At 39.9% G+C, this 27,206-nt stretch overlaps 3 protein-coding genes across 3 annotated transcripts in view; 2 read left to right on the top strand and 1 right to left on the bottom strand.

Annotated features, from left to right (window-relative positions):
* Nucleotides 1-1,229: 1,229 nt before the first annotated feature.
* Nucleotides 1,230-27,206, bottom strand: part of LOC139637481 (olfactory receptor 2AT4-like) — an 85,630-nt gene continuing 59,653 nt past the window's right edge. Inside the window, exon 4 of the transcript XR_011694600.1 lies at nt 1,230-1,888. The gene's annotated coding sequence lies outside the window, so the exon portion shown is untranslated. The remainder of the gene's footprint in view (nt 1,889-27,206) is intronic.
* tpbgl (trophoblast glycoprotein like) lies at nt 1,904-23,780 on the top strand. Its single transcript, XM_071506212.1, has 2 exons — nt 1,904-18,753; nt 18,803-23,780. The coding sequence occupies exon 1, from the start codon at nt 6,401-6,403 to the stop codon at nt 7,472-7,474; it is 1,074 nt and encodes a 357-aa protein (XP_071362313.1). The 5' UTR covers nt 1,904-6,400; the 3' UTR covers nt 7,475-18,753; nt 18,803-23,780.
* On the top strand, nt 23,789-27,184 carry LOC139637488 (olfactory receptor 1M1-like). Its single transcript, XM_071506225.1, has one exon. It carries the CDS (start codon nt 24,380-24,382, stop codon nt 25,337-25,339), a length of 960 nt encoding a protein of 319 aa, XP_071362326.1. The 5' UTR covers nt 23,789-24,379; the 3' UTR covers nt 25,340-27,184.

The following is a 27,206-nucleotide window of genomic DNA, read 5'->3' as shown; positions in this document are numbered from 1 at the left end:
TATTGTCAGTCAATGACAGCCAGAAGGACAAACAGCGGTCAGCTGAACATCAGATATCAACCATTTTGTAATTCAATCATTTGTTTGCTTCGTGATCGTTAGGAACTTAATGTTCTTTATGGACCAGGAAGAGATGTAAACCAATCCAAGTGGCTACTGGAGGAGTCAATACTAACTGTGTAAAACCATAACAGCTTCTGGGAGTTAAAAATATACAGAAAATCATGAATGTCTGTTTATGTGTGTTATCACCTCCTATCTCCCATGATTCCTTGGTCATATTCATTTGCACTGAAGTCCTCATATCCTAAGGGTATACTTGCAACTAAATAAACAACATGGCTACACAACATACAAGTTAAATAGGTATTAGAGGAACTACAAACATGTTTTTGACCAAGACAATGTCATAATAACCCTGAGGGACTCTTGTGTGACTCTTGTGTACTCTGTAATTCAATCTAAATATCCTCTTAGCAGGTCAAGTACCCACATCCACTGATCCACTGTTACATGATCATTTTCAAATCAGTGTTCCATAACTGAACTGTAACTGTTGAATCACCTGAATTTAAAGAGCCTTATATCTATTGAGAGAAGAAAGTGTGTGAACATGATCTTCACCACTCCCCTGACCTATTGATTCCCAGATCGTATTACATTCAGATTCTAAAACCTAAGAGTTTGAGGACTATGGATTACCGCTGAATTAATGTGATTCATCACATGGAAAGTACACCCCCCAGTCAAGACTGTAATTTAAAAAATGATGCATTTATGCATCACTGTGACTGTAAGGTTTGAAAACATCCTTCATCTGCAACCTTGAAATTGAATATTAAGTTTTTATTATATGGCGGATATTTGATGGGCATGTAGGATGGTTAATGGAATATTATATGATTTAAATAAATCATTTTATATTACATTATAATATCATATATAAAGAGAAGAACTAACCGAGAAAAAGTTGTGAATTTATATACTGTACTTTTTAGTATGTTTTTTTTTTTTTTTTTTTTAAATTTTGGGGATGTTTTTGCCTTTACTATAGCTGCAGTGAGAGAGAGAGAGAGAGAGAGAGAGAGAGAGAGAGAGAGAGAGACCAGAAAGTCAGGAAGAGAGAGAGAAAGAGGGGATGACATTCAGTAAATAGCCTCGGGTCGGACTCCAACACAGGCTGCTGCAGTAATAAGCCTTCATGATATGCATTCTACCGGGTGAGCCACTGGGGCACCACCAGTTATGAACTTATATAGCCTTCATACAGCTCTTTAATTTGCTTTTAATATTCTCTTTTATGTTGTTTTGATGTGCCAACTTTTTCTGACTTCCGATGCTTTTGGCCTATTTTTAGAGATCCCATATCGAATATTTTGTCTTTTTTTATACCCTTTCTCATTATCATTTACTGGTGTTGTTTTGAAGATGAAATTCTGATGATATTATAATATATATAAGATGATATTACTATTATTTTATAAATTATCCTACATATGCTCCTCCATGTGTCTCTGAAAACCCAAGAATCCAACAAAGAGAATATATCTGTTATATGTTTAATCATACCTTGACTCAGTAATAGTTTTCCAGTGATCAGAAGCCACAGCTAATTCCTCTGACCGAGTGACTTGGCTTTGTTTGACCGGTTGTGTCTGTCTGGCTGCGGCTCACTCCATTACAAGTCTAAATGACTAATTAATGGTCCTGGGACAGATGACACCGGCTCCTCAAGATCTATTTACACCCTGATCCCCACACAGCTCTGACTGGACTCCACTGCACTTCTTCACTTCTCATCCACTTCCATCCTCTCCTCTCCTCCCTCATCCCCTCATCCCCTCATCTCTTATTCATCCAGTGGCGGAGTACTGTTTAAGGAGCAGGTCTGCAGATAGACAGATGGACAGATTGAGAGACGGGCGGACAAATAGAGGTGCAGACTGCATCTGGGATGGGAGGGAGTGTGAAATAGAAAGAGTGAGGTGGTTGATGTGTTACTATCTTTACAGGTCTTCTGCAGTAGTTTATCTGGAGGGGAGATAGATGAACCCTGATCTCTGCCTGCCTACGTTCACAGCACACCCACTCTCCTCTTTGAAGAGGTTTATGCTGGGTCAGATAGATAGTGCTAGACCATGTGCGCGTGCATGTGTGTGTGTGTGCGAGCGTGTGTGTGTGTGTGTGTATATAAACCACATTATTCACAGTTGCTACAGAGTCCTTCAACTTCTCACCACAGCTGCTTTTTCTAAGTGAAGGACACTATCAAACATACACACATAGTGCAAGGAGAAACATTAAAGAAGATTTTAGATGGAATTACTGCTACTCATAAGCACTCTGGTGTACCACAGTATGTCCCCTGGCACCCAGTCTCTGCCGAGAATGAAAGAAATTTTCACTTTTATTAAAGTTTGTCCTCAACTTTAACTCCATTTCATGCAAAACCTAAATGAATATTGCTAATCCCTCAAAGGTAAGAAGGGCAGAATCTATTGAAGATGTAATACGGCAAACTGTGAGAGGCAAAAAGCGGTTTGACATAACAGCTAGAGAGACCGCATTCAGAATTGATTTTCTGAATGCACCATTAATATGGGAGAAGTTGGAAAGAGGAATTGGAAGAACAAAACTGTTTTACTCCTTAATACATTGTAATAACACAACATCTCAAACTAGAACCTAAAATATTACCTGAATGAGTTGAGCATCTCTTTCCCACTGTCACAACCAAAACTGCTCATTATAAACATTATTAGCACAGAGATGATCAGCTAAAAATGTAAATGTGCACTCAAACACTCGTGTGCGTTCTGTCATAAACATACTACAAAATATACTACAAAGTTACCGCAAAATTTCTGAGCTACAGTATCTTCTTTCGTTGGGTCTTCACACAGTATTCTTTCTATGTGATAATGTGCCAGAGAAATGATCAAGGTGCAGGTACTGTTTCTGATGTGCTGAGACATTGTGTTTACCGATGTGTGAAGATCTAAGCTTACATCAACATTTTTGTGTGTTGTGATACCCTCAAGCATGGAGGACTGTTTCTGCAGTCTTTTTACTCATGCTTGTGTCCTTTACTTGGGCCATATTGGAACCTATTAAATCATGACTAAGTCCAGTATGTGTCAGTCATGTGCCAGCTGGAGGGAGGATGAAGGGAAGACAGGTTGGCTGTTAAAACAAGGTTAACGAATGATGAATGACAAAGCAAGGACGAAGGAGGAAACCAAAATCTGAGAGTGGAATGCAGGAGCATTTTGCAGTGGACATACAACGCACACAAAATGTCATTATGCGTACATAGCGCACAGTACATGTACACACAAAACAGCTGCTAATTTAGCATGACGCTGCTAATTTAGCATGTGCACCAGAGCTGTCAGAAATAATGACACTGGAGGAAAACTCCACTGCCAAGGTTATTGGCAACTGGTCTCACACACACTCTCTCACACACACACAGAGACTGTAGACAGGAGATAGGGATGGGCAGCCTTGAGTAAATCAATTACGAGGTTCAGAGTCAAGTTGAAGGCCACAAGGAGGGCACCATAACAATATCCCAGCAGCAGCCTGTGAATAGCTGCCGCCACTAAATCAGCTCTCTGCACAGGCAGATAGAGCGAACACCCGTGGAGCAGGCGCCGGGGTCCTGAGCGGAGAGGAGGACTGAACAGATGTCCTTGTTTGTTTGGAGGAAGAAATACTATCCCATATGCCTGAACAGGGAAAACAACCTGACGTTAATATGGCCCTTTGTGCTTATCAGAAGCACCAGCAGCAGGGCTATTCTCCATCATTCGCTATCTCTTTCTGTCTCGTTGTCCCTGTCTCAGCTCCTCGTTCTCTCCCTTTCCCAGTGTCTATATTTACATTCCTTCCACAGCCATTTCTGTCCATCCATTCCAAATGGAGTGCTACAAAAACACTAGGCCTAAGGTTCCTATTGACCTTTAGAGGAATACTTTGTCATTTCGGGAAATATGCTTATTTACTTTCTTGCTGCAACTTAGATGCCTGATACCATTCTCACATCCATTACATTCCCATTTCTTTATTATCTAAGACGCATCAGAGTAAATTGTGAGTAAGAATTTATATACTGTATATACACTAAAGTGCAAAAAGTATGAGGAAATACCAGTCCGGATAATTTTGTTTGCTTCTGTTCTGAGGTTGTTTTAAATGGTTTGGGACCCTTAGATCAAATTATGTGAAATTTCAATATTACAGCATTTATATAGATACTCTAGACAACATGGTGCTTCTAACAATTTGGGGAAGATCCTTGAATGTTTCAACAGCACAAACTCAGGTCAATAAAGAAATGTTTTACCCAGTTTGGTGTGAAGGAACTGGATGAATTGAGACCTAGGTAGGTTGTTGCCCAACATCACTTCCTAACCGCTGGTGCTGCTGTGGTGCTGCTGTGGCTTCATTCACACAAATGCAGAAAAAAAGTGATAAAACTAATTCTCATAGTTGTGCTCATTGTGCCAGAGACTAGGTGTCATTAAGGATGATCCATGACTAATGACAGCTTACTGTTACTCTGCAGCTGCTTAGATTAAATAAACCCCAAATCTTTTGATTTGAACTGGAAAATGGAACCAAACTTGACTGTTAGGTAGGATTCCTTCATTCAACTATTTTCTGTCGTGTTTTACTCCTCTGTGCTATCCATGGTCCTGAATCTGTCTTTCTCTTAAATGCTTCATTCCTTCCAACTTTTTTATTTCTTCTCTTTTCTTCTTTCTCCCTGCACTGAGAGCTAACTGTGCTGTGCTGCCATGAGGAGCTGTCCATGGTGCTGAACCTTTCCCTGACCTTTCTCTGTTCTCTGAGAAACTGTTCTCTGACCTTCTCCCTGTCCCCCTCTTCAGATCTTTTCTTCTTCCTCAGCTTATGTTGTCTTTGTTGTCAGAGAAACAAAATCATCTTCCTCTTTTCCTCACCCATTCTCTTCATCCTTCCATTTGCAGCCCACTTCTTTCATTTCTTCCTTCTAGGCACAGAACAAAGCAAATCTGTGCATAGTGAAGTACTGTAATGAACTGCTGAACCTTTCCCTCTGTCAGTCTTACTCTGGGCAGATTTTCCTTCGATCTCTCTTTCTTTCTTGCTGACTACTAAAATACTTTATTAAACTGATACATTCTCAGTGCTTCTACCTTATCCATGTGTCCTCCACTAACCACTGGTTTATTGATAAACAGTCTAAATATTGTCACAGTGTCTGGTCAAGATAAAATATGTATTGAACTTTAGCAATGTACTTTACTGTGACGCCCTAATACTAAAGCTTCAAGCCAGCCAATTTCTTAATTAAAGCATAATTCACTTCACCCTCATTATTTCCAGACTTAAATGTAAAACCCTGTTGTTTAAGCTCCTTGTTTCCAGTTGAGTTATGAACAGACACAAAATGACAGATCAGTCCCACATGGCAGTCCAGCTCCACACCCCAATGCAAATCTCTGAGTTGGAAGCGGTTTATGTATTCAAGCTTATTGACCTGTTTGCCAACTCTATACTGTAGACGTGGAGAGCGTGAGCAACACTCTGAAAGTGAATTTTCTTTCTTTGGAAAAGGGATCAATCGGAAAGAACTGACCAAGGCCCCATTAAACAGGCTCCACTGCCCTCATGTAATTACAGCAGCTGATTTGCAGCAAACATAATGGGCTGTAAATCAAGGCTTTAACAATGGAAACCTGATGAACAACTAGAGTTAAAATATCAAGGCATGATAAATGGTGCAATCATTTGTGTTCAAACTGGTGGAAATGGGTTTCACAGTTACATTTCATACAACAGTGAACTCTTGAGATTATCGAGAAAGGCCTCCTCACTTAGTCTGTGATACTGAGATTTTTCCATAAGCAGATCAAGAGTATTTCCTCAGGCAACACTGAGTGAACGTTACCGTCATTTCACTCTGAATAACTTCAAGTATTCAAATCCTCTCCATATTACATTCTCCTCTGAAAATAAGAAATAATGTTTTTAAATAATGAAACAACGAACGGAAAATTAGGATTAATCAAAAGCAGTTGCGTTGCAGCGTGTATCTCTCGCTCTCTCTCTGTCTCTCTCTCTCCCTGTGTGTGTGTGACAGGCGTCAAAAATACCACCAAGGGAGCGCGGATCAGCAGCTTTACCACGTAGCCCCACTCGGCTCTTGTCCACCGTTCCGATGCGTAAATATCTCTCCAAAGAGAAACACGCAGCACCGACACCTTAATGGATGGAGCGTTTTTTCCGTTCTGACGGTTCAAAGTAAGCGATGCCGGACTGATTCGACTTTACATACCTCAGAGGGTTGTAGTCGGTCGCCTTCATCTTTGCAAGACACACCGGCACAGCCTGTACCTGCTTTGAGATCAAAATGAGGGAGAAGATGTGGATATTTTGCAGTGCCACTAATTCAAAGCGTCTTTTTTCTACTTGGAACCTGTGGTGTTTGTGTTTCGCTGCAGTGGTGTGTTGGTTGATTTCGCCGGTCAGGACGGATGATGCTTGCCCGCCGTCCTGCATCTGTGCTAGAGACTCGGGGACGGTGGCATGCCGTGACGGGGAGGACACCGAGGTACCAGGAGACATACCAGAGTGGACGTCCACCTTGATACTCAAGGGGAGAAACATCTCAACTTTACAGCGCGGTGCGTTCATGACCAACGGCACGGAGTTGGAAATGACAACACTCTCACTGTCCTACAACGGGATACAGGCTATTGAACCTTACGCCTTCCTGGGGCTCCCCCGACTGCATTTGCTGGACCTGAGCCACAATCAGTTGGAGTCTATCTCAGCCAGGGCTTTCCACGGATTACCTGAGCTACGCTCTCTTTACCTGAATGAGTCTGTTTTGCCCCTGGCCACGGCGCAGCTCTCATATGCGCTCAGCACACAAAGTTTGGGCAACCTCCACAGGCTGGAGTTGGCGGGAAACAGACTGAAGTCCATACCTCTTATGAGACTAGATATCTATAACCTCCACGCGTTAGTGCTGGTAAATAACTCTATAGAGAGCATCGGGTGGGAAAACGTGACCAACCTGTACCAGCAAAGGCGCATACGCGTCTACTTGTCATTAAACCCGTTTCGGTGCAACTGTGAACTGGAGGCGTTTTACTTCTGGCTGAAGAACTCGTCCCAGTGCCCAGATGCAGGGCGTCTCCTGTGCAGCGAGCCGGAGGCCAAGTTGGGGGTTCCGGTGGAGAAGCTCCGGGAAGAGGACGTGGATTGTATGAACGAGAACCTTGAGGCGGTTTCATACGTGTTCCTCGGTATAGTGTTAGCTCTGATCGGGGTGGTGTTTCTAATGGTGCTGTATCTCAACCGGGGGGGCATCAAACGGTGGCTCAACAACATCAGAGAAGCGTGCCGAGACCAGATGGAGGTCTACCACTACCGCTACGAGCAGGACTCAGACCCGAGACTGGCCAACGTGGCTGTTTAACCTACGGAGTCATCAGGCCTGTGCTGTTCAGTGAGGAGACACGGGAGGCAGTGAGTCAGCTGGAGAAGTGCTTTCTCAAAAAGACTGCGAACATTCCCTGGCACTGTCCTGTCACAATCAAAATCAATAGTTTCTAAAAAACAGTTTTGTCATTTTCAGCAGCTGGGCCATGAACTGCAAGTGGTAGGCTATCCCTCTCACTCTGGGATACGCACTGAGCCAAAGACAGTTAAGAGACTATGAAGTGTTCATCTTGCACAACTGAACGCTCAAGCCTCTAAGCGGTATTGTACATATTGTATAGCCTAGAAGTATCTCCTCAAGAGAGAAGCGCTTTTCATGGATCATGTTAACTTACACAGTCTAACTTAGTATTATTTATCTTATGAATAATCAAGAGACAAATATACAGTAATGTACAGACATTCAGATTTAAAAAGCTTGAATGGCACGGTGAATTAGTGGTATTGATAAAAACTGCAGCCCTTGCAAACTGTCTACATTCAGGAAACCCTGCAGGGAGAACAAACAAGGTGATTCTACTTGTAATCTACTGAGGGAGAGAGATGATGGAGAGGGAGGCTGGTGCAGGCAATGAAACTGACATGTTTTTTGGAGGAGGCAATATTGGAGTAAATTGTCCTATTTCATCATCAGCCACATGGGATAAGTTACCAACCTTGTCTTTATGAACAATCTTCGACCTCTAAAAATAGCAGACATGCATCATTTGACAGCAGGTCAGTTTATCAGTAAAGGTGCTAAAGAGAAAGAGACTAAATCTAACCATGCATGTGAGTGTTGTAGGCACAGAAAACCATCCAAAACATGAATAAAAGGTCAAGTAGAGATGGGTGAGTTAGCAGTGTTCTTTACATCAGTGCATTTTACCATCACTGTCAGGAAATGTTGACTTCATGCAGCACTGTGCCAGACATAAAAACAGAGGAAATGTTTCCCTGTTGTATTTTGTAAAAATAAAATTTGCCAGCAGCAGGTGTGAGTGAATGCCTCTGCTCTCTGTGACTCATACTCTGAACTACAGTAAGATGCCACGTCGTGGGCTCAGCAGAAAAGGTGTAGACTAACTCACCTGCTGTTTTTGAAGCACCAGAGGTGCAGCGTTAATCTCCCCAGGACTGTGACTAACGAACCATGGAGAATGACGATCGACCTGGGAAGTCAGTGTCTCTCTTTGGCCCAGAGCTCATCCACTGTGTTAACTAAGGGTCTATATTACAATCACAAGGATTTTGGAGCCAAAATCAAACATGAAAACCAGAGGAAAAAATAGGACAGTAGGTGTGTGTGTGTGAGTGAGAGACAGTAATGGTACAGTAATTTAAGTCCTGTATGTAAACTCGTAATAGCAGAGTTTTAAAAATGTAAGGCAAAGGACAGATTAAGTGGATGTTACAATCAAATTTTTGTGATGACTTTTCTTTCATAAACAAGTAAGAGTCCGCCTTTGTTCATAACTCACCAAACATCAGCAGTGGAGCACGAGAGCGAGTGCTTACGCAAATGACATATGGCCGACAAAACTATCCAGAATCAGTGTGAGTTCACCTGCTTCCACTGTCCTGTAGGTCGTAATAAACATGATTAACATACCAGATTTCAGACAATGAGGCATCTACAGTAGAGTGTGATGATGATTAGCTGGAGAAACTTCCAGCCACAAAGACAGATGAAACCCAGAAGAAGATAGATAGATAGATAGATAGATATTTGTATGCTCTTGATGTGAGTACTTCACTACATCAGCAGTGCAGGAGCTGCCTTTATATAATGATGACATCAAAAAGTACGACACAGTCACTTCTTCTGTACCATAAACTGTCATGTTGTATATGGAGGGAGAAGAGATAAACCCAATCATATGGACAGCAGTGTTCAAGCATAAAAGTGTTGACTTGATTCATTTTGACATCATGTACTTAACGTATAGTCATAAATGAGCATACAGTCCCAGGATGGTGTTTCAAGGCTTTAAGAGATTCATTAACAAAAGAACAAAATATACAACGCAAACACCCACTTGTGTGTGATGGGGAAATGTAAAGTACAAGTCACAAAATAAAGTACCTCCACGTATGGGACTGAAAAAAAACTCACATCGTGCAAATTACACATGACAGTGAATGAGAAATATGTTGTGACAGAAGTTGTAAAAGTTGGAGGAGTGTGTGTCCACGCATGTGTTTGTGTGTTGTGTAGGATACATGTCCCAGGTAACGAGAGTCCACTGCTGTCTACTCACAGTAGTGCTTGGAACTAAATGCTAACATCAGTGTGATAACCTGCTCACAGTGTTAGAACTAAACACCAAGTAAAGCTGAGGCTGATGTAAATGTCATTAGATTTGCAGGTATATGGTCATAAACTAAAATATTGGACAAATTACAGTTTTTAATTTGTTGATTGTTCTAGAGGAAAAGTTTTGGGGTCACCAAAGTGATTAGAAATTATCCTGGAAGGTGGGGGCATGAAAGTCCAGGGAATCCATCTAATAGTTGTTAAACCTTACAGTGGTGGTGGAGAAAAGGTCAAGGGATTAACAAAATCCTCAAGAGTTATCCTTTGTAAGCCATGAATGTTTCATGGAAGTCCAATCAACAGTCTCTGGGATATTTCAGCTAACGCCAATGTCGTGGACTGACCAGCCAAGCAGCATTGCCACCCCCACAGCGTGGCTAGAAATTAAATTGTTAGGCTTTATAATAGCCCAATGTTGATGCGCAACTATCCACAAACATCTAATGTGATACATACTGAAATGTGACTGTGTCTGAAACTCTCCTGTTGAGGTCGTTCTTAGAGTTTGGGGTTCATCTTAGAAATGGTCCAGGTCACATATGCAATAAATAGTGAAGCGACACATTATTTCCATCTGGTATTTAATTAAGCAGAGTAACATTGGATCATTGTGGGATGAAAAGCCAAGACATGTAGATGATAATGTTAAGCTCATGCAGAGCGTGAATGAAACAAAAGAGAGAATCTTACTGTATGTCCACAAATGTTGGGCTTCATGGTTCTTTACTGTACCTAATATATCGAAATATAAGCCTCGAATGATCTTAAAACACACACACACTTCAGTGGAACCACAAGCACTCCACTGGTTTGGAATCACATCTTTCCAGACTATTCTCTGTTGTCTCCTTCTTTAACACTCATTACCCAGTCAACTGGACACTATTGTACATAATTAACTGATATTTGATGATCTTTTCTTTGTTATTTTAACAGTCTTACCCCAGCCTGTCTTTGACTGCATCTCCTCTACCTTTCTTCTGTGTGGCATTAAACTCTTCAACCGTTGGCTTTCTCTACTTTTTGGGATTCGGGGATATAAATAAGGAAGTAGAAAAACCACAATATTCTGTTGTTTGTCAAAAAGACTGACTTTCTCATTCGAAGTAGTCAGGCTTCAACTATCTCGCTGTCTCTCCATGTACTTCACTTGTCATTGCTCCATTTCTTTGTTCTTCTTCCATTTTGCTACGTTCTCCTAACAAATACAGCATTTGTCAAAGACTTTCTCTCTGCCCCACTCCCTCCCTCCGTCAATTCCCCTCTCTCACTCCTCTTCATTCAGGTAAATGACTTTATCCAGCTGAGTGACTTTGTAAGGACGCAGGGACAGGGTTTAAGCTGAGCCCAGCAAAAGGGAAGAGCGGCAAAGGAAAGATAAAGAAAAGGGGAGTAGAGAAAAGATTCATTAGAGTTTTTTAGTCCAGGCACCAAATGTCCTTGCCTTATGCAAAACGATGACTCATCGTCTCGCTCTATATATGAATGTCTGGGAGGCCAAATCCCGACTATGAACTACGGGGGTGGTCTGAAATGAATGTGAAAATATAATGTTGAACAGCTGCTGCTATCAGAGAATTCAATCATATCCGAGCATCTAAACTTTAAATGGCCACCATCTTTCCTCCCAAGGAACACTTTCATCATGGCGTGCGTGTCTAATGTCGCACAGCCCATCAACCCTTTGACTGAACAGTATGGCCACCTTTAAACATGCACCACTAGGTGTTGCAGGCGGAGGTTACAGCAGTGCCGTCCCGTCAGGACAAGCATTGACAGATTAAAGCTAAAAATAGAAATCAGAACAAAACCAAAGTGAAAGCGATATCTCTCACTACATCAAAAAACACCGTTGTGTCCCATGAAGAATTTGATATTGGCTGTTTGCATCCATCTTGTAATTTAGTGCCCTCTTATGGCTGCAGCAGGCTACTGTGCACTATGGTGCACAGGTCAGGTCAGCTGAATGTATCAGAAAGAGCTGAACTTCACTTTTTTTTTTAATGGCAGATAAAGCGCTGAAAATATCCCAAATGAAGCGTACATCTTAAAGGATCTTGGATTGTTTTGGTTGGCCCCTGTGCACAGCATCACATCATTCTGCTAGTGTGCCGATGCTCTTTGCTTCCTCTCCGAACTGGTGAAGATGATCCAAATCATCTGCACTGACTATGTATGACTACCTCACAACCCCATGTCAAATAACCCAAACTTTTACTTTAAGAGAGATTTACCACTGCTACTGCCATGAAAAGCTACATTTTTGTCTGGTGCATTTTTCTCGTCAGTATGGTAAACAGCTGAATCGCACATTGAAATGATGGTTTGTGGAAGGAGGGGGGACAGTTGGCCCACATAACCAAATATAGGTAAATGTTCACGGCCTGCCCAGGTGAAATTACTGAGATGCTGAATGTAAGAAGTATGGAAATGAGTTTGCTAGTTTGTAGAATGCTGATTATGGGTTATTGATTGCTGGATGTGCCTCTGCCAATGGGGGTGCTGTGGGCAGGAGGAGGTTGAAAGTCAAATCTCTTAGAAAATGTTTAAATGTTAAACTTTCTGGAACATCCAAGGACAGTTTAGTGTTTCAGAGCACAATTTCAAGAGTAAAAGAGCTAAACTGCAATAGAAAAGGTAAATATGACCTCTCTATTTGAAGGAAACTGTATGGAATGAAGTGATTCGTTTCTGCTAATAATGTCCTATCAATTTCCAAAACTAGCGAGCATAACTTTCTTCTGCATCTAAGAATAAAAGAGTGTATTCTGAAACATCAATCTTTAGCATACTGCCACAACAATGAGACATTTATTGCAATTCTGATTCATTGTTAACAGAAATGGTTATGGAGAGAACGAGAAAGTAGCTGTTAATTTGAATGAAAGGGGGTCAGTGGAGGGCATTTCATAGTAACTGAATCATTTGACATTGCCTTTTACTTCTCCTCTGGGTATTACAGTACATACTGTGGCACTGTACATCATACAAGCAGCCACTGACAGAGTGAAGGAGCAGCGTCTAATGGGCACAGAGGACTGAAGATTAAATGCATCTTCCCTCAATCACTTTGAGAATAATTAAAACCAGGTTGAAGAGTAAGGAATACATTTTTGCAGATTAGTTACTTTCTGTTAGTTTTCTCACACTGCCGGAAATGAAACTTCAATACTTTTTGGATACTGACAAATGTTTCTCAATACCGGGACTGGTATTATTTTCACCTGTGTGTGTGTGTGTGTGTGTGTGTCTGTATGTGTCATACTGTAGCAGGAACTACCACAGAGGCGTTTTCTTTAACCTTAGAAAACCAGTCATTCCTTGTTGGCGTAAAACACATCGCTACCGGTGGGCCAGTGCAGAAATGTTGACACGAGATTTCAAACTTCAGCATGCTGCTAAATACAGAGAGATTTACCCGGTGCTTCATCAGCATAGTGTGATCTCGTTTGGCAAGAGCTTGACTGTAACAGATGCTCATTTATATGTAAAAGTCCCACACACAGGCTTTAAGTACCAAAAGTTGGCAATGAACATCCAGTCACATTCTAGCTCTTATTCCTGTATTAACGTTTGTAATTTTATACTGTATTTCACAGCAGATTACAAACAGATTACAGTAAAATTTCTATTTTATTAGAAAATATCATCAAAAAAAATATTGTCTTGTATTACCACTGAATTGTATTTACATCAGCACTAATGATTTAGACCCATACCCAGCTCTATGTACAACTGTATACTGTATCACTTGTTATTCCACCGTATGGAGGAAATAATGAAAGATCAGACTGCATGCTGAGTAAATATGCTCCTCCAGTGTCCATCATTGTTCACTGTCTCCCTTAGCTCTTGAAAGGTCAATTGCACAGAAATCCACTTGAGATCTGACTTGAGATTTCAGAGGATTGGATTGTCATTTACAGCAAGACAGTGATGGGGATTCCCACAAGAGGAAAAGCTGGGGGAAGTCAGTCAGGACCTGTTAAACCACCACTGAACGGCACACAGCTCTGGATATGTGGCAGAGAAGGATCATAAGCGATTTGACAAGTACCATATTTACTTGAAATTACACAGCAGCTTTCAAGACCAATCATAATGACTCATTCTTAGTATGCACCCCCACAAATTTCTTCTCCGTTTTAATTGTTAGAGTGGAGGCGCCTAATAGGTTCTTAAGAGATTAATTAGCTTAAATTTGAACATTTGTTTGTTATAGGAAAGGTCATTAACCGGCATTAAGTGGCAAAGTCATCACAAACAGCTCATTAGAAAGACTCCCAGGAGTCAAGAAGGCACAAGTGAATCTTTTGTGTGGGGTCACGCTGTCCTGTTTGATGATAAATGCACCCCCAGGGAATACTCTGCATTTTATCAGGTCATATATTTTGTTGACTCACTTCATACACCCAAAGCGCCCACACAGTGGGATAAGTCAAACAGAGACTATCATAAAAGTATTGCACAAGACTAAATTAACAAACATCTCAGTCAGGGAGACAATTCTGAAAGCAGCTTCCACCTCCACTACTTCTGTCAATATTTCCATTTTATGTCTAGTCTGCAGTATATTTACAAATCATGGGAACTAGTGTAGTCTGATATTGTGAACCCTTATCTTGCCTATGAGTACAAAGGCCATGGTGGTTTTGATCAGGAGCACATTGACAACTGCAGTCCGGCCCTGGGTTTTGATTCATCCTGGACTGTGGATAAACACAGTTGGCTGGTCGATTGGCCTTTGAACAGGAGATCAGATACAGTCTTAACAAGCTGTATAGGTGTCTCAGATCTACACACTAATTAAGACAACAGACTTGTCTGCCAATTTCTACAATGATATAGTCAGCACTGTATGAGATAAGGTGACGAGAAAGATACAGAGATCAAGTTCTGACCTTAATCTCTCCTCTGAAGGACAAACATTCATTCCTAAGATTTCACATGTTAATTTCAATCATGCTCTTTCCAGCTAGGGCACAGGTGCACATTCTGGACTGGTTAATTTGGTTAACAAGGATCCTTAACATCGCAGGCTAACAGCATGATCAAAAAGGTGACATTGATGCACAGGATATAATCCAGGCACCATTACAGTTATCAAAATGTGTCTCAGAAGTCAAATATCCTACAGAGTATTGGCTCCCAACCCTTTTGGATTGTGACTCCCTAAAACCAGGCACCTGTGAGCCGGTTGTCACCAGCTGCATGTCTATAGATTTTGTCCAGGTCATGTAGAAAGTGACTTTTACCTGCTTTATTTGAATAGTCTGTAAATGATTGAAAAGCAAAAACTATTCAGTAATAAGCATAAACAAAAAAACAAAAAAGAGGAATGTCAGGAAAAAAACTGCATGTTGCACTGCATAAACATTTCTTTCTGCTGTGTTAGCCTGTTAATTTGCTTTGTGTCACACCCTGGGTTGTGACGCCGAAGTTAGGAACCACTGCTTTAGACCTTACTGTGGTTGCTTCTCTATGCAATAAAAATAAACGTGCTGATGACTTTTTTGTACTGTGATTTCATAGAAGTCTTGTACACAGCAGTTTGTACAAGTTGGTACTGAATATTCCTCAGCAGCTGTCTTGGTGCAAGAACTATTTAATTAAACTTTTATTGTGTAGACTGTCCTGTCAGTGACAAGAGGGCAGTATAACCAGGAAACACTTCATCAATACCTAAGAAATAATTAGATAACTGAGGTGTGCTATCACTGTGCCATACTCATTAGCAAATTCTAGAGAGCACACTTTCTGTTGCTTAGTTTGAAACCTGCTTGATACTCATTTATTTATGAATACAGGTCACTTTTTATACAGGGACCATAATGCACTATACAGTGTCCAGATTAAGAAGTTATTCTTGTTGAGATGAAGAGAAATTCTCATCTAATCTGATATGAAAAATATCCATAATGTCTTGGCTTTTACATATCAGCATTGTACAGTAGGTACACACAACATTCATATGGCTGAGTTTCTAAAACAGAATTATACTTGATGTGTCAGACAAACAGCACACCACTGTGGCTTAACAATAGTTTAAATACAGTCACAAAAAAAATGTAATTCAGTAAAATGTTTTTGGTTTTTTTTTGTTTTTGTTTTTTATCACTGAACCGTTTCGTGTATTTAGATGCCTTATAATAATTATTCATCCTAATTACTTTGAAGTGTTTACTGCTCATTAAATGTCATTCCCATTAATCACACCACCATCTACTGTAGCTCTGCTAATTAGCTGCCAGTGAGTCTGAGCAATATTTGTCTGTGATGGGCAGCGGCCGTCTCATTCAAATGGCTGTGAAAAAAAATGCTGTCTCAGCAGTTTGAATATTTCATGCTGTCCTTCACTCAAGAGAAGGGTGCTGATCTTCTGACCAGTCATAACATTGGCCAGTTAACTCTCAGAGAAAAGCATCTGCTCTGACAACCTGTCTGTCATTTTCTGAGCATTCAAAGAGTTCTCTCTTCTCAGCACAATCTCAGGCCAACCTGAATTTCAGCATAGAAACACAGTGCACACCTGTAAAGTACAACACTTTTGCTGTTTTTACCTCTGCCCATATCTATTTGTATTGGAAAAAAGTCATGTAAAACACATGTGGATGGAGCCGTTCTGTCAAAAATAGTTTAATGATTTTACCACACTCACATAACATCTGTGATGGATCCTGTATCCTGTACATGCTATAACACTGAACTGATGCATACAGCTCTAACATTATGTGCCATGGGCTGTCGTTTCCTCTGTTCAGAAAAGTACAAACATACCATATCAGTCAGTGGGCACATGAATGCATGAGAACTTTTTGCACCCTCAGTGGCCATCACCATTTAAAATCTGTGAACCACTGCCCCCGTGTGGCCATCTGGCTACAAAGCAGCTGCACAAAGTGTTTTAACGTTAACATCTTGGTTGAGTGCCAATCTGCTCACTTATCCCAGTGTTAAGGTTGCCTGAAAGTTGATTGAATCATCTCTCTGACTGGGTAATTTTCTAATTTGTAGTAAATTATTATTTACTTACTTCTTTATGTATTTGCTGTCATTTCTCACTGCTTACTGTTCTGTTGTATTTTATACAACAACACTAAGTAAAATTATTTGATTAACTGAGCCAGTACAGTGTAATATTCTTTGATTTGATTATTATTATTTTACTATTACTGTTACAAGTAGTGAGCTATTAAAGGATCTGTGTTGTATTTTTTCAAGTTGACAGGACTGAGCTGAACATTTTTGCAGAGGAAGCTAATCACCCATTTCGACCACATGGTGGAGCTAACACAAAATATCTATGGTTGTTTTACCTTTGATGTAGTCATGGCACTAATTCTGCAGTATGCACATATTGGGGGCAAAAGAGACTACGAGCTAAAACATTACCGCAGAGTTGAATCAACATGTGTCACACAGTCTCAGCAAAAAGCTGAACATCACAACCTGGAAGCTGCCAAAGAGTACCAGAGTCTGATCTGTTGGCCACGGAAGCAGTGTGAGTGAAGACCACTATTGTGGTTTACTGCACCATTGTACTGCTGTAACAAACCAATAATATCTAACTCCCACTTATTAAATGATTTAACTGTCTCATGGTTTAGCAGCAATGCTCACAATTTCAGTGTTTTCTCCATTCTTCACAGGCTTCACTCATTCTTCTCTGTACGCACCCTAATTCTGACAGTACTACATCAAGGCTTCATTTATTCATTCACCCCTGTTATTATGTTTATTTTTTGATCCAATGAATGTAGAGATTGCATTCATCTCTGTGTAAAAATATCTGGATGAAAACAACTGTGTATGATTTCTTGTCTATGTTAATCAAGGTCTTTTTCTATACAAAAAGCATAAATAACTTAAAAGATTTTAATTGGGAGATTTCATAGTGGGTTGAGTGCTTTGCAATAGTGGCAAATGACATTAATTAGGATGGAATCTAAACAATAAAAGGATTTGCTTGTTACAGGCAAGAACATTAACCAGCATTGTGTGCAGTCAGACTACATCACAAATGAGTCATAAATGAGAAAGGCTCCAGATGTCAAAAAAGGCACCTGAGGGCACCTGTCTGATGATAAAGGTCCTGTCAGGGAGCACTAGGGGATTCCATCATATCATGTTGGTCATACATGCACACTGTGCACAGGGTCTAAAGTTTCTAAGTTACCCAGTAAATTACATACATCCCATTGTTTGTGATAATTATGAAGTCAAAAAAAAAGTTGCACACTGATTTATGAACTGAAAGAACTGTATGAAACAGAGGCTTAGCTGATTCCTCCAGAAGAGCTGATCAGTACTTTATAGCACAGCCTTTCTGCAATATCCAAGTTTCTGTCAATGATGCTTCACAGTCTCATAAAAGTTGACTTGAGACTTGAAAATTCTGAACAGACAAGAACAGCTAACTTGTAAGAAAAAAATGTTTGTTCAGTGGTTTCTATAGCGCCAGTATCATGTCCCTTAAAATATCTGGTTGCATTAGGTCACTGGAGGTAATCTTGCTCATCAATGTTTTAATTTACAAGGTTTTGTTATTAATGCAGTGAGTGAAGTATCTTGATATGTCAGGTATTTATTTTCATTCAGTCCGCCAAAACTATAATTATGGTTATTTCATCTGTAAATGGCACTGCATTATGGTAACTACTAACACTATGGCTGTGTTGTCTCCTCTTGATGCTAAGATGAATATCATGTCCTCCTATTATTTTTTTAGAAAAAAATAAAAAAGTAAACACAGCCAGCAAAACCACTAATGAAAGAGATAGGATAATTCACAGTAGGTCTTTCAGGACAAGGACAGCAGTGTTTTTATCAGGCAAAGAACAGCCGTTACCAGTGTAGCAAGTGCTGTTGTTGGAGAAGTTAGTGTAGAATAGAAGGGTAAAGTGTATTGGAGCTCACACAGCTGAGTGGCACCTGTGCCAACTGCCATGTCCCCAGAGAAAGTTAATTATATTTTAAGTTTCACAAATTAATTTCACACTGTCTCTGCAGTGAAAACACAAGTGCTCATTTTACATCTATTGGCTTGGAGCGAAACGAATCATAAATTAAAGTCAGGATAAGACAAATGTAGATCAGGCAGTTTAGGCACAGCCATAAATCATAGCAGCAGCAGCTGAAGTTTGTTAAAATGTTACTCTTAAAACTCTGCATAAAAAGTTGTTGATTTGAGATAAAGCCACCTTTGACAATTAGAACAAGTCTTTCTTTTTGAATTCCTCCTCTCAAGTCTGCAGGCAACTGTTTCACAAAAACCTGTGCTATAAGTCTCTACCCATGCTGCTCCTGAAACTTTAAAATCCACTGTTGGAGCTCTCCTCTCTGCTCATATTAATTCAAGGAGCTTTTCTCTGCCTGCGCTTTATCAGTAGCCTGCTGTCCAGTCATCTGTTTTCACCCGACATAAATCAAAGCTCAACCTAGTATTTGACCGTGCTCTGCGTTACAAGGTCACCAAAGTCAGTCTGCTATTTAAAAACACATCGGCTCTAAAATACAAAGCATTATTTATTGCCTTACCTTACAATGACCTATATTTAGTTTTGTCTGGCAGTTTGACACCTTCATGAGAGTCCTCTTGGAATTTACAAATTACATTCATTTTACTATCAAAAATAAGACGTGATGGCCCAACTCCAAGATTCTCTCTAATGAGTCCCAGTTGTGATGGCGCCACTGGGGAATGATGCCTAATGACTTCGCCAGAAAACAAACAAATCCTCTAATGTTGAACCTTTTGCCTAATTAATCTCTTCCCTCATTCATTAGAAGTGGATGGGATGGTGGGAATGCCAATATATCAAAGAAACAACACATTCGGAGGAAACCTTTATGCGTAACATAATCAATCATCGTCAAGTAGCCAACATTTGTATAAACCCTAACAACCTGAAAACTAAGTCTTACAGTTGTTCATAAACAACAATTGTAGACCAAAAAGAGCTATTTTAACTGAACATGCCATAGGATCCTAGGTTATTATTTAGAATGCACCCATCCAATATGCTGGAAAAGTAGGAATACTGATTTGGTTCTATACTGACAGGGTCAAATATCAGCCAGTTGAGCTTGATCCACATTAAATACAGGTTCATAGGCAGTGTCAGTAAAAAATTCAGTGTTTCAGCTATCATTTACATTCTGTCTTGGCAGGCCACTGCCTCACTTTTTAGATCCACAGCAAGCTCTGGCCACAGATTACCTTATATAAAATCATTCTCAATGAATTCCAAATAAGAAAGGACTAGAGATTTTAAATATAGGAAAAAGAAAGTACTGGTTTTGGATCAGTACTTGATATTGGCATTTATCTTGAACTGAGATATCAAAATTGCCGTTGAGAAAAAGTTGCATTGGTGCACTCCTAACTATTAGCTCTCACAAACTTGGCACCCCATCTGGATCTTCCTGATGTTTACTCTCTACAAGAAACCTCTGAACATGAGGTGAGTCTTTGAAGTCTCATTGAATAGTTGGTCGAAAATCAGTGTTGGTGCCTCCAATATTTTCTTTTATACCATGCTGTGGATATTTATGAAAGCTCACATACCCCTTGCTTTAAATACTTAACATTTATTGATTGATTCTGATTACCCAGAACATCATTACCAGCAGTCGTTAATTTTTTCTGGTTGTTTCGACACATTGTGAATGTTCTGCTGCTGCACAGAAGTAACTTCTGCAGTACAGTTTGTGTCCAGTGCCAATATAGCAAGTAACTATGACCACAATCTGAAGTCTAACTGCAACCAAAGTTTACTTGTCACACTTAGCCCACTAATTACAGAAAGAAGACTTCAGAAAGGGCGTCAGGGGTATGTAGAGGCTGAGATCGCAACCCTTCAGAGAGGAGGTGACTATCAGTCAATTAGGGTGTTTACTTGAGCTTTTCAAGAACACTAATGATTTAAATGCCAGTCCACTCCCCTTACCATTACAGTACAGTTTTAATTGCAAGAGTGGAAACCTCCTAATGGATGCAGATGAGATTAATTAGGCTTAAGTCTGAACAGTAAAAGGATTGTTTGTTACAGGCAAGGTCATTAACCAGCATCCTTAGGTAATAACATCACAAATAGGGCTCATTAGTAGGGTTCCCATGAGCCAAAGAGGCAGCAGAGAATCCTTTTGACCTGGGTCACAGTGTCCTGTTTGGTGATAAAAGCCACCTCAGGGAATTTCATTCATTGTCAGCGTCATTGCATTTTATTGTTAAGTCACTTCATACACTACAAGTGTATACGAAGTGTGGATGTTTTTTGAAGTTTGAGTTTTCTGTGAGAACATCTTGGTCTAACTGTACCAATCATTGAACTCTACTGTTTGTTTTCAGTGTATAGTCACAGTCGATGAATATTATATTTTTATTACTCATACTTGAATATGGGCATGTGATTTTACTGTTGTGACAATAAAATCACAGCTGTGATCATTTATTGATTGTCTATATTTACAGTCTATTGTGTATCAAGATAAAATGGAGTGCCTGCAAAATCAAATGAAGTCTTATTGTTTTAGTCCAAAGAAACATATTTTCTTCAGAAGAGACACTCTTGGGAAAAAGCAGGCCGTGCACAACAGCCGCAATTACCCATCCAGTCTCCTCCAACTGTGCAAGTAGTAGTGCAAGTGTCCTCCACGCTCACGCTCAGCACCGGCTCCCCACAAGGCTGGTGCTGAGTCCTTTAGTGTACTCACTCTACACATATGACTGCACACCAACTCACCCCAGCAATGCCATGATTCATTTTGTAGATGACACCACTGTGGTTGGACTCATATCAGGAGGAGATGAGTCCGCCTACAGGGATGAGGTCCAGAAACTGTCAGCATGGTGCTCAGCAAATAATCTCATAAGAACTCATCCTAGATTTTAAGAAGTGCAGAGCAGACCCACTCCCACTGTACATCAATATAGAGTGGAAAGGGTTCACAACTTTACATTTTTTAGGAACCCCCACATATCAGACGACATCACCTGGTCTGTAAACACCACAGCTATTGTTAAAAAAGCTCAGCAATGTCTGCACCTCCTGAGACTGCCCCGGAAAAACTGTTTGCAGGAAAAACGTCTGGTGGCCTTCTACCGCTCCTCCATAGATAGTCTGCTGACATATTGTATAAGTGTGGTACACAGGCTGCTCAGCTGCAGACAGAGAAGCACTACAAAGGATCAACACTGCACAAAAAATCACTGGCTGTCCTCTTCCCTCCCTGGAAGACATCGCCTACACCCGCCACCACACCAGAGCCAAGAACATCACTAGAGACACTTCACATCCCGGACATTACCTGTTGGACCTGTTGCCCTCTGGCAGGTGCTTCAGGTCACTCAAAACCCAGACAAATAGATTCAAAACCAGTTTTCCTTCCACAGGCAATCGGTACTTTAAATACCTTTAAATATCTGTGCAATATTCATTTATAGTCTTTATAGCCACTTTTATAATTGTATTCATTATTGTTTTAACCAGTTTGAAATGTATATGTGTGCGTATCTGTTTCTTTTGCTTGTGGCACCATATGGAGTAGCACTCTAATTTTTCTGCAAAACAATGACAATAAAGGCTTTCTATTCAATTCTATTCTAAGTACAAGACCTGCTAATAGATACAGGTGAGATCAACTAACATTCAAACAGCAAAAGTCTGTTCATTACAGGCAGGATCGTAAATCACCAAACTAGGATGAGGAAAAATCAAACTGGGCTCATTAGAAGGCCTCTAAGGTGTCAGATACAAGGTCAACTCTTTTTGTCTGGGGTTATTATGTCAGGTTTGATGATAAATTCTCCCTCAGAGAGGAAGCTAGATCAGGTATGTCACCATATTTTTATTTTTATTTTTTTTGTGTTCACTTTATACATCCCAAATTAACACCAGCCATCCGTAGAAGATATCACTCCTGTCCTCCAGCAGCTGCACTGGCTCCCTGCAAAACTCTGCACTGATTTCAACGTTCTGCTTCTCACTTTCAAGTCACTTCGCAACCTATCACCTCCACATCTCTCTGATCTGCTCTGTATCTGCACAGCTGCCTGTACTCTTACAGCTTCCTTTTCCATTAATCTCACTGTCCCTCCTGCCCGTCTGACCACCATGGGGTCTAGAGCCTTCAGGCGTGTTGCCCCTCACTTCTGAAACTCACGCCCACAACATATTCATGACACTGATTCCCTTCCTATTTTCAAATCCCACCTCAAAGCACACCTCCTCAAGCTCACTTATTCTGTTTAGCTCAGGAGTGTTTATTCATATTTATTTTATGTATTTATGTATGTATGTATTATTATTATTATTATTACTATCATTATTATTATTATTACAACCCCGTTTCCAAAAAAGTCAGGAAACTGTGTGAAATGTAAATAAAAACGGAATGTGATGATTTGCAAATCATGTAAACCCATGTTTAATTGAATATGGAACAAAGACAACATATCAAATGTTGAAATGCTGAAAATGTATTGTTTTATGAAGAATATATGCTCAATTTGAATTTTGATGCCAGCAGTAAGTGTCCCAACTTTTTAGGAAACAGGGTATTATTATTATTATCAATTAGATCAATTAGATCTAGATCAGAACAAGCTCTGGTTTCCATTAGGACAGTTGTGACACCTGAGTGGTCAAGAGGTTTCTGACCAGGTCTTTGACTTAAAAAGTCCTTCAGGTGTCTCAGGTGGCCATTAACTGCCAGTCAGTCCCATCTATCACCCAGTTTCTATGTTGGATTACAGACATGTTTGAAACAGGATGTTGTAAGCAGAGCGGTGTGTGTGAGCAGAAGGTGGGTGGTAATAAATTAATATACATAGTAACTATTCCATTTTTATGAGCGAAATACAAATTTTTACACATTCTCCTAAAACCATGATGATAGAGTTATAGCTGCCTGTCACTCTACTGTCTCAATGAAACCAGCCTCTTGGTCAGGACAGTATAATCTAATCTCTGTCTGTCCTTATACCTTATTAAAAGTCACAGTCAGACAAAAAAAGAAGGGTCAACCTACATTCAAAGTAAAAACACACATATATATAATATATTTTGATATTTGAAACATATCCTTATAATATCTTAATAATGGTTCAATTTGTATTGGCAAATCATAGGTACATTCTGTGTTGCAAGAAATGTCCACAATGAGAATAAGTTTTATATATTTTATAAATCCTTAACTTCAGTGATAGGGTAGTACTCATTAGAGAAGGTTGTCTCTGGAGATGAGTGAAGAAAGTATATTTCTACTGGGCACTGGTCAGACATGCAGACAGTCAGTGGCTGCTACTGGTGGCAGCATCATATGGAGTCACCCTGTGTATAATCTTCAGCAAACCAGGTGCGCCAAAGTGTAGTACTGTATTCTGTGTTTGACTTCATCTATATTCATCATAAGATAATATCGTTTCATTAACATTAATGCAAAGTGTTTGTCAGAAGTATGATATTGGAAAGAGTAATGTGAGAGGTGATAAGATGTACTGTTCTCCTCTTGTTCAGACTGGAGAGATTTTACACACCATGGTCCAGAGGGCGTCCTCCAGCAAGTAGTCTGTGGAGCTCAACTATGTCTTTTCTCAGGACTGTTTTAAACGACTCTGTCATCATTCATCCTCCAGGCTTCTATATCATCGGATTTCAGACGTTTCCCTATATCAGTGTCTACATCATCTTTCTAGCCTTCGTCTATGTGCTTACAGTGGTGTTCAATATTTTATTGATGTACATCATTACCCTTGACCGTAGATTACACACTCCAAAGTTTTTGGCTGTGGTCAACCTCGCCGTCATTGATGTAATGTTGAACACAAGCACTATTCCCAGCATGATTAAGACTTTCCTCTTTAACGACAACTTTGTTTCATTCAACCTATGTCTGTTACAGATGTATGTCCACTATGCTTTTGCAGCTCTAGAGTCATTTGCACTCGCTGTACTTGCCTATGACAGGTTCATTGCAATATGCTTCCCTCTGCGTCAGAACCTCTTCAACACACTGCTGATCATGTCTTGTATTATAGGCGGGACCTGGATGTACTGTCTGGGATTACTGGCATATAGCACAGCAATCATGACTCGACTGTCTTTTTGCAATTCTCTCAGAGTGTTTAGTTATTTCTGTGACTATGCACCTGTGTTTAGACTCGCCTGTAATGATTACTCATTGCAGTGGTCCATGGCTACAGCTTCTTTGGGTAATCTAATTGGCCCCTTTTCTTTTATTATTCTGTCCTATCTCATCATCATAGTGACCGTGTGTAGGATGAAATCAGTCAGCAGTAGGATGAAAGCTCTCACCACTTGCATTGAGCACCTCATTCTCGTTGCTATATTTTATATTCCTATATTCAGCATTTTCTTATTTGGGCTGTTTATACGAACCATTGACCCAGACCAGCGTGTGCTGAGCCTGTCCCTGGCCTTTTGCCTCCCCCCCTGCATTAATCCTATTGTATATTCCCTGAAAACAAAAGAGATCAAAAACAGAGCCCAGGCACTGGTCTGGAGAATGAAAACAAACCCCTGACAACTTTCTTTTCTGTCCTAAATCAATGTTTAGAGGGTTTTAATACTGTTGTGAAACTGTCAAGACTGTGTGTGTGTATGTGTGTGGTGAGAGAAAATGGGGCTTGATTTACTGTTTGTCGGAATCATAAGCATTTAATGGACATGTTTAAAAGTAATATTATTTTTTCTCTATTACTCCATAATGTGTTTATCTTAATATGTATTTTTTATATTGTATCATTATTTAAACACTCACCAAATTGAACAATGTGTACAGATAAAGTTTACTTGGTTGTACTTGAATGTAATTTTATGATATTTGTACATTTGACTGTTTTTGTCCTGATATGATACCAGAAGACTTCTATCTGAAAAACTCTAATGACTGTGTAACTGTGTTTAGCCAAGGTACTTGCAGAGGCCCCTAAACTGTAGAATACACTACCTCTACCTTTTAGGCTTTTAAATTTGGAGAAATGTTAAGTCTGAGTCATGTTGTAGCTTGTATATGTTGTAGAATTTTATTATTGACTTTTACTCATAATTTCATTGTTTTATTGTAGTCAATTTTAAATCTTGTATAATCATTGTGTGTGTGTGTGTGTGCGTGTATGTGTGTTTTGTTTTAACCCTGCTAAATAAAGTTGAGTTGAGCTGAGCTGACCTTTCAAGTCAGAGTGGTAGTTGCTACTCATCAAAATGCATTTTGTAGTCATATTGTAGTAAGTCAAACTAAGGTGGGTTCAAAGGGGGAAAACACAGGTTGACTTCAGTGTTTTGTTCGTCTGTGGTTCTGTTCTGTAAGATTATATGGAACAATAAGAACTTGCAAGAGAGAAAGAGGCATTGTATAAAAAACACCTCCAATTACGCCCAGATATGTACAGTGTGCTGTCATTGTGTTATGACATCACTTTCTAAAGGAAAACTTCAATCCCACTTCTATAGACACTGGATGGATGAACATTAACTACTTAAACAGGAACGTTTAGTTTTCCACTTTGGCGCAGTGCTCAAAGAGAATATGGGCAGAGAGATAACTGAAATACATGTCTCTCAATATGAAGTGACCCAGTGACTTCATTAACCAGGGTAAAAGAACCTATCAAGCCGAAAACAACGTGCAAGATTAAAAGAATCCAAAACCAAAAAGTCAAAAGCTCACCAAGAACAACACATTTAAGTGGTTGAGTGAGCTGAAACTACACACATAACTGAAAACTTTTACTGTTCACCTGTCCATGATTCAAATGAGCACCACATCAGACAAAATGAAAACAATGACAAATAAATATTTACTGAAATAAGACCTGTAATTGAAACCTCGTTCTGTAATCACAAGAGGAGACTTGCCTAAAACAATGGAAGTACAGTAGTAACCAGTGGTTAACTGATTTAAGTCTGAATGGAGGTGAGGGTTTGTCAGGCCTTCAACAGGGACTAAAGTTATAAAACAAAGCAGAACCAGTAGGTTAGAAGTGAAACATCTCATTTGATTGAACAAATAGTCACCAGAGGGCACCTGGTGGAGTATCAAGGCAAAAACCTCTGGCTTTTCTCTTGAGGCTCTTTGAAAGCGGGTGTAATTTGATTGAAATGACAGTCTCACAGAAGCATCAGTGTACACCCACACACGTATTTACCTCCATGTTTAATTGTTTTTATTGCTAATAGGTGCCACTGAGATTAATTAGCCTGAAGTTTATACAGTAAAAGGTTTGTTTGTTAAAAACAAGGTCATTAACCAAAAATCTCTGGTGATGGCATCAGAAATTGAGCTCATTAGAGTCATTTTGTTTTGGCTCACCATGGCCTGTTTAAAGATAAATGCATCCTCAGGGAACATTATGCAACAGACAAGTCATCATATGTGTCTGTGACTGTTT

This window comes from Trachinotus anak, unplaced genomic scaffold (genome assembly GCF_046630095.1).
Source record: "Trachinotus anak isolate AG129_WGS33_773 ecotype Australia unplaced genomic scaffold, CSIRO_AGI_Tana_v1 ptg000020l, whole genome shotgun sequence".
NCBI lineage: Eukaryota > Metazoa > Chordata > Actinopteri > Carangiformes > Carangidae > Trachinotus > Trachinotus anak.
The sequence above is the reverse complement of the archived record's forward strand: the minus strand, read 5'-3'. Positions and strand labels throughout refer to the sequence as shown.